Source organism: Cibotium barometz, chromosome 1 (genome assembly GCF_041138505.1).
Source record: "Cibotium barometz isolate CiBa-2024 chromosome 1, ASM4113850v1, whole genome shotgun sequence".
Lineage (NCBI taxonomy): Eukaryota > Viridiplantae > Streptophyta > Polypodiopsida > Cyatheales > Cibotiaceae > Cibotium > Cibotium barometz.
The window spans coordinates 36260023-36267741 of record NC_141046.1 but is presented as its reverse complement, the minus strand read 5'-3'; the positions used below and the strand labels follow the sequence as shown (position 1 = coordinate 36267741).

The 7719-nt window shown below is 35.1% G+C and overlaps 1 protein-coding gene across 1 annotated transcript; it reads left to right on the top strand.

Annotated features, from left to right (window-relative positions):
- Window positions 1-4563: 4563 nt before the first annotated feature.
- LOC147641941 (putative xyloglucan endotransglucosylase/hydrolase protein 28) lies at window positions 4564-7015 on the top strand. Its single transcript, XM_086821207.1, has 4 exons — window positions 4564-4877; window positions 5332-5435; window positions 5661-5869; window positions 6567-7015. Exons 1-4 carry the CDS (start codon window positions 4634-4636, stop codon window positions 6991-6993), a joined length of 984 nt encoding a protein of 327 aa, XP_086677333.1. The 5' UTR covers window positions 4564-4633; the 3' UTR covers window positions 6994-7015.
- Window positions 7016-7719: the final 704 nt, after the last annotated feature.

The following is a 7719-nucleotide window of genomic DNA, read 5'->3' as shown; positions in this document are numbered from 1 at the left end:
CAAGTAGATTCGGGCTGATTTGAAGCAAAATCATGAGAAGTAGAAAGTGGAAAGGTCAGGCTAGTTGGGAGTAATTAGACTTGGTTTAAGGAGAAAGAGGCTAATTGGGAGTAAATTCGAGGCTAGAAGAGAAAGAACAAGAGGAGTGGAGCAAAAATGAAGCCCAAATGTCAAGAATTGGTCTGCAGGTTGGTGAAATTATGAAAAATAATTTAAAAAAATCAATTTATGACATATTTTTAAAGTAAAAATGGCTCAAAAATTATTATCTATAGTTGGAATGCCTAGAAATGAGATGTTATATTTAAAAAATCTAAAATTTATAAAAATTTGGATATTTTTTAGAGTTTGTTTTCTAGTTAAAAAATAAAAAATATATTCTTAGCTTTAAAAATGATATTTTTAGAGGTAAAATAATTAGAAAATAAATGAGATAATTCATCAAAAATTAAGAGAAGAAAATTTAAGTTTTGGATTTGTTGTGAAAAATATATTAAGTCAAAATAACGAAGGAAAGTGTAGAAAATAAATATTTAATGAGAAATATATACTTAAAGAGCATGTCTAAGGATTTTTTAGAGGGATTTCCATGAGGTTCAGACAAAAAAGTTGAACTGAGCAAAGAATGAGATGTTGAAAAGTATTTTAATAAAATATCATATTGAGAAAATATTATTAATAAATTATAGTTTCTTTGTTAATTGAAAAATAGATATTAAAAATAAAAAATAAATAAACATTTTACCATTTTTAAAAATCAATAAAAATAAAAAATAACTATTAAAGTTATTGAAGAAAATAGTCCAAGTATTTTCCATCTCTAATAGGACTAAACTCACACACGTAGCGATATGTCAAACCATGTGATATTGGAGTAATATGATGATATGTTATCCACTCATCTACATAAACAACATCGTGAAGATTAATATCCAAATAGTTATTCAGTTGGATTTGGAATATAGTTTTAAAATAATTTACACTTTCAAAGTTACATAGTTTCTCTAAATGTGACTTTTGTTCATAAATAAAGTTGAAACGTGCTGCGACAAAATTCTTCAAGAGAGGGAAGAACTATTACTACAACGACATAAATACATGTTGAAGCAAATGTCATGAAGAATTCTTTATTATGTATGGAGGCTCGCCTCCCCACCGATCCAAAGTAGAATCTATGTATCATTCATGGATGAGATGGACTAACTTAAAACTTGCATCCTAAGAGTTCGTAATATAGCAAAGTTTTTGGTCGCATGGTACAACTCCTAGTGTCTAGGGCTTTACTGGTGTATTGGACACATGCACATGGGCAAAGAGAATATGGACATTTTACCATTTTGGATGGTGTATCGGATTTTACCATCGGCTCTATTATAATGGGAAAATGAAAATCTGCCAAGACTAGGAGATCTTTTGCATTCTTCATCTTGAGGCAACATTTTCAAGGTATATTTTATCCAAGGATACACTAGATTATCATATTTATTGTACTTTTATCTAAGGATACAATAGATTATCATAATAATGTTAAGATTAGGAAGAAAGATATAAATCAAACTCCATAGTCTTTGAGGTGCAAACAAAAATGCAAAATTTGCATGTCTTCCATGTGTGCTACTATTGCAAGTGGATAATTATGGGCCACGGCATAGGATTCGGTATCTGTACATACCGTCTCTTTTAGTTACACATGGTGTTTTTCAGATGGTTTAACTTGGCTTTCTAATGGTTGGCCATACCCATGGGGATATTGATGCAATGTTTAGTAGATTCTCAGAGAATTACAAAACACAAAAGAAAGTCTAAACTTTTTTGCATTTGTTTGAAGAGTTTAATCTCTATGAATCAATAAAACCAATGCCATTCTTGATTGGGAGAGTGCCAAACTCCAAGATTTTTGTGAAAGAATTCTTATGCGATGCAAAAGATAAGCTAGTGGGACATTCAAAGCCCTTATAATTTTGCTTTCTTCTTCGAGATGGTATTTTCCAATCCATGATGCATGCAAATTCACCTAATGGCTACTTGTTGAAGGAAATCAACTTTGGAAGGTGGATAATGAAGGTTAACCAATGCTTCCTGATGGACAATCAAAAGCCTTGAAAATATGGGAATACATGAAGGATAAAGACGTGGTGGTTTCTATATTAAAAAAGAGTTCATCAAGTTTTGGAGCTCTTGGTTCGATAATGGAACACTAACCTCTGAATATAAAAGCTTCATAACTCCAGTCATAGAACAATTGGTTTGAAGGAACTCGAAAACCAATATTGTGGCCCTGCATGCACAAAGGGTACATAAGTTGCTTGTGGAGTTTGGACTTTTTTGGGTGGACTCATGTTCATGCAACAAGCTAGCGATGTGATATGATTCACAAATGTGAAGAGAGTGTGACTACCCTTATATATAAGCAGCAAGAAGACATGTGATCAACCCACCATGAGAGCTCTGCAAAAACAAGGGCGTGCAGCATCTCTTCATTTGTCCTGCGTACTAATCGAGATCAAGAACAATGAAAGTAGAGATAAAATTACCTCTGCGGGTGGTGAGGAGAAGTGTGGCAAAGGCTAGCGGGACGACTGGGATATTAGATCTCTGCAGCGCAGGAACGTTCCCATGAGAACGGGGAGGCCGTTCGTTCGATCATGAGCAGCAACAACAACCACCACCAAACACAGACAATGGGAGGCACGGCCACCCTCATAGATCGTCAAGTTTGGTTGTTTGCCCGTCATAGCCAGCCAGAGCCTCTCTGCTCTGCCAGGATGTCGACGGTAGACCCTCTCGGTAAATCGTGGCTTTGGTAGAAGGCATGGGATTTGTTGCCATATATACCTCCACTTTTCACATAATCTTTTTTTAAAAAAAAGGGGAATTATCTTTTTTAAGGCGGAGAGAGAGGGAGGAGGGTGCGTGTGTGAGAGGAGAGAGGAGAGAAGTGGAGCGCGTGGAGCGCTGCTAAATTCAATTTTCTTTTGTCCCTAAATTTGATGTCTTTTTTTGTTTGGTAGTCTTAAATTTGATGTCTTTTTTTAAAAAGAATTTGGTAAGTGTAATGCATATCATGGTGCCATCACATAGTCTATTGGAGGCCATAATCCTCTCACAAAAAGGCACACAACTTCCCAAAACCAAGCAACATCACTTCATAAGAACCAATATGAAAAAAAGGTGGGTTATGAGTGGATGGATAGCTAGTGTCATCCTGTGTGTGTGTGTACATGCGGAGGAGAGGGCCCTCCAAGCTTCATGGTTGCAAATGGAAATATTTCAAAGCCAACTTGATGCTATTTGGGATAATGTATTTGCAAATTAAGGGAGCATAGGTTACAAAGCCATTATCATTTGGGACATTATGTCTAAATTTTTGAGAATCGTAGTTTTCAATAGTGAAAAAAGGGCATTTAAGTTCTTTTTCACTCTTTAGTTCCAATGCTTTATTTGCTATTTGGGAAGAGATAAATAGGTACAGTAATGAAGGGTTGTAGGTTGGCCCAAAAAATTGAAGCTAAAAAAGCAAATCAAGGCGTAATTTGGTAAATCATGGCTTTTCTAATAACAAGGTATTTCCTTGTCCGAGTTAACTAAGTCGTGCAAGGTTGCATGCTTGCATCGAGTGTATGTTTTTAATGTAGCTTCCCACACTATTTTGATAGCATCACGATGACATTTTTGACCAAGTTTACATTGCAATTCTCAATTGGGTTGTTTTTGGAACAGTAAGAACCAAGTTTTCTAACACATCATGTCATAAACCTCACAGAGTTGATAAATTTTGAGAGCTAATGTATAATAACATCATTATATGGGTATAAAGCTCGAGGGGTTCACTCTAAAATAGAAATATATATATCATGTGTATTTAAAAATTCATTATCTCTAAAATTTGAATATTTAAAACAACCCTTTTTTATACGAATTTATAATTTATTCAAAACCCTTGCGTAAGTATATTTTTGCAAATTAAAATATTATAAAAAAACCCTTTTGGTTAACTCACGTAATATACTCACATATTTTTAAGTGAACTCACCGAGTATAAAGATGCATTTAAAAGGAAACCCAAAGGGCCACATTCCTTGGTGGTATCTTTTTATTGGGTAGTAAAAGCAATGCCTTTAAATTTGAATTCTAATAATGCTCCAATAGATTTAAACAAACAAAGAGAACCATGCTCTAGAAAGTTTGGAAAATGGAAGAGACATGGTACCTAAGCAATGAACCTTTGTGGGTCCTTGTGGTACTTGTTTGGAAAATGAAAGAGACATGGTACTTAAGTAATTAACCTTTGTGGGTCCTTGTCGTACTTGTTTGGAAAATTAAAGAGACATGGTACTTTAAGCAACTAACCTTGTGGGTGAAGAAAGTACATTGAATGAAAATGTATCCTAGGAGAAGTAAGGGAGCATAATCAAGGCATAGGAAGCGTGCCTTGTAATGGGGACGAAGTTGGTAGTGTAAGCAATGGGCAATGCAATTAGGTAAAGGGAGACCTATGAATGCAACTATTTAATTAGTAGGTCAAACTAAAGCTTCACTTCAATCTTTATAAATCTCTTTAAGTGACACCTTTGTGAAGTGGGTTGTGTTCCATTTCAAGAATTAGATAGCTTTGGTTACACTATAGAAAGATATGGCTAGCCCATGGGGTCAATTTTCTTTTACATTTATTATTGTTGTTGCTATTATTTTCATGAAAAAAAGACCAATTGTTGGAGAAAAATGCAAGCTACAAGCCCCTCCACCCTCCTCTCCCTTGACTGGCTTGTTGCCATGCACTTTCTACAATAGAGGTTTTGCCAACATATGGGCATCTGACCATCAAACTGTAGCTGATGACCAATACCATGTTACAATAATGCTGGATGCTTCCTCAGGCATGTTCTTATTATTACATTTTAATTTATTCAAATATTAAGCAAAAAGTAATATTTTATATTGATTATTAGAACATCAATTATTCAATGTTAATTATTAATATACTTCTTGTCATGATATGGATTTAAAAACTCTTATTACTAATTTATAGGTCTGATTCATTGACCTTGCAGGAATGGATATTGTCATATTGTAGAGGAGTCCCATTCCTATTTACCTTTCATTTTGCATAAAGAATATAGCTAGAGCAAGAAACTTCATTAGGAAAATGAATATACAATTTCTGAGATTAAAATCTTGATCTTGGCTGCAAGTAGATCTAGATTCATTGTGTATTTGAACTTTTAGCTATTAAACTCATGTCTTTAATTGATTGCACAAATTCTTTGTAAATTTGAGCTTGAATTTTTGACTAGCAATTCATGTCACTTCTTATTATATCGGGGTGTGTAGGGACCGGGTTCAAAACAAAAACAACTTACGTGTATGGGTTTTTCAATGCTGCAATAAAGTTACCAGCTAATGAATATACAGCTGGAGTGATTACCACTTTCTACGTATGTTTACTAACTCAATTTAATGTGATTTAATTTTTAAGGTTGAACCATTATCTTAATTGAATCTCAGAAAATAATTAACAACAACAAGACATTGTGATTAATGATTACTAATCTAACTTTATGTGATTATTGGACCATTATCTTAATTGAATCGCTAAAAGTAAATATCAACAACAAGAGGGTTGAAATTATCATTAACATATTTTTTCCTCTTTAAAACAGACCTCTAATGCAGAAATATATCCAGACAAACATGATGAGATAGACTTTGAGTTTTTGGGTAGGATACCTGGGGAGGAGTACATCTTGCAAACCAATGTGTATGCAGATGGAAGTACTAACGTTGGAAGAGAGCAAAGGCTTCGCCTCTGGTTTGACCCCACTGCAGATTATCATGACTACAGCATTCTTTGGACATCCGAACACATTGTGTAAGATTTATTTTTCAACATGCACTTGAAACCCCTTTTTGTTTTCAAGGTTTGTGTAGCACACACACTCATAGACTCTATGTCTCTCCCTCCCCCCTAATAGTATGAACATGTAGTCTTTTATTTTCAACATGCATTTAAATCTCTCAGCTATAAATACATACACACTTATATCAATAGCCATTACATGATGTGAGCTTTATTTTTAAGCATACGTTTGAACCTTCCAGGTAAGTGTTCATATGCGCACATTACGTTTGAACCTTCCAGGTAAGTGTTCATATGCGCACATTACACTTCGTGCAAGATTGTGCACATGCACACATACAATTACTGATGTGCACATACGCACATACAATTATTAGTCATCAATGCTTTATTTTTAACTAGCATTTGAATCTTCTCCATGCATACACATGTTAATAGCCATTAATTAGCATGAGACACAAGCACACAAGCATGCACATATGTGCATGCATAGCCATTACTTAGCATGAGACACAAGCACACGAGCACATATGTGCATGCACATGCACACACATGTGCACACGCACGTGCACACACATACATGCACATTGAGATCTTTGAAATCCCTTGAAAATATTTATAAGCCTTAGATTTATGAGAAGAGAGTAGTAATGTAGCATTTCCTACAATAAGGGTTTGATTTTGGAATTTCATTTTTTGAGATGATCAGGCTATATGTGGATGACATACCAATTCGTGAATTTCCAAACATACCTGCATTGGGCAGTCAATACCCTGCCAAACAAATGTACACATATGCCACCATATGGGATGGATCTGCTTGGGCAACTGATGGGGGCAAGTATAAGGCAAACTTTACCTATGCACCTTTTGTTGCCTCTTATTCAAACTTCATCGTCAATGGGTGTGCCTTGCAGCAACCTAACTCCACATTACCTACAATATGTGCCTCTGAGTTCAAGAACAAGGCCATCTTTCCACCTCAATTAACCCAACAACAAAAGCAAAGCATACAATGGGTGCAACAAAACTACATGACCTATGACTATTGCCAAGATAAGCAAAGATATCCCAACCCTCTACCTGAATGTGCATCTATAAAAGAAATCTACCATGAGCATTTTGAAGAATTTTAAAGTTAGTATTCGAAATGTATCTCTAATAAAACAATGCCCAAATATGTAATTATGTTGCAATTGAAGAAGTATACAAAATGAATAGTCAGTGAACTTCCATATTGATGATTACATTATGAAACCCATGTTTAAATTATTTGTATACTTGATTTGCAACTCATTAGTGTAATCATTTTTACTGATTTACTTGAAATTGGCATGATTACCTTTCCTTTGCCTTAGGTAGACCTTGCCCTTTCCCTTATCTTCATGTTCACCTTGTGCTCTTTTGGCTGAGGAGGATCTTAGGGTTTGTGGTTTGTGGTACCACCTTATTTGTCTTGCCCAACGTCCTTATCTTTGTCCACCTGCTTGCCCAACATCCTTAACTTTTTCTTAGAGGGGCTCTTGGGGTCTAATGTTTGAGGTATAACCTTCTTTGTCCTGCCCAACATCCTTACCTTTATCATTGCCTTGGCCTTTTTCCATGTAGGCATTTGTAGGCATATGTAGGCCACATGTTCTCGAATAAAGTCTTAATTTGCATTGTGTCACTTTGCAATGTACAAAAAGTACAAAAACGGAACCCATGCTTGGAACTTCTAACGATGAGGTGAAGGCGTAGTGTGTAGATAATTGATGGAACATCTAGAGTTAAAGTTGCATCAAAAAATATTATACATAGAGTGGGCCCCCCTCACAAACCTTTTTTCCAATTCCTTGCCATTCATCTATGGCTTTTTTGAT

Excerpts from the sequence above, each read along its gene's own strand:
- LOC147641941 (XM_086821207.1), top strand. The coding sequence starts at position 4,634 with ATGGCTAGCCCATGGGGTCAATTTTCTTTTACATTTATTATTGTTGTT. Across the intron at positions 4,878-5,331 it reads AATGCTGGATGCTTCCTCAG|GGACCGGGTTCAAAACAAAA; the intron begins GCATGTTCTTAT and ends CGGGGTGTGTAG. Across the intron at positions 5,870-6,566 it reads TGGACATCCGAACACATTGT|GCTATATGTGGATGACATAC; the intron begins GTAAGATTTATT and ends TGAGATGATCAG.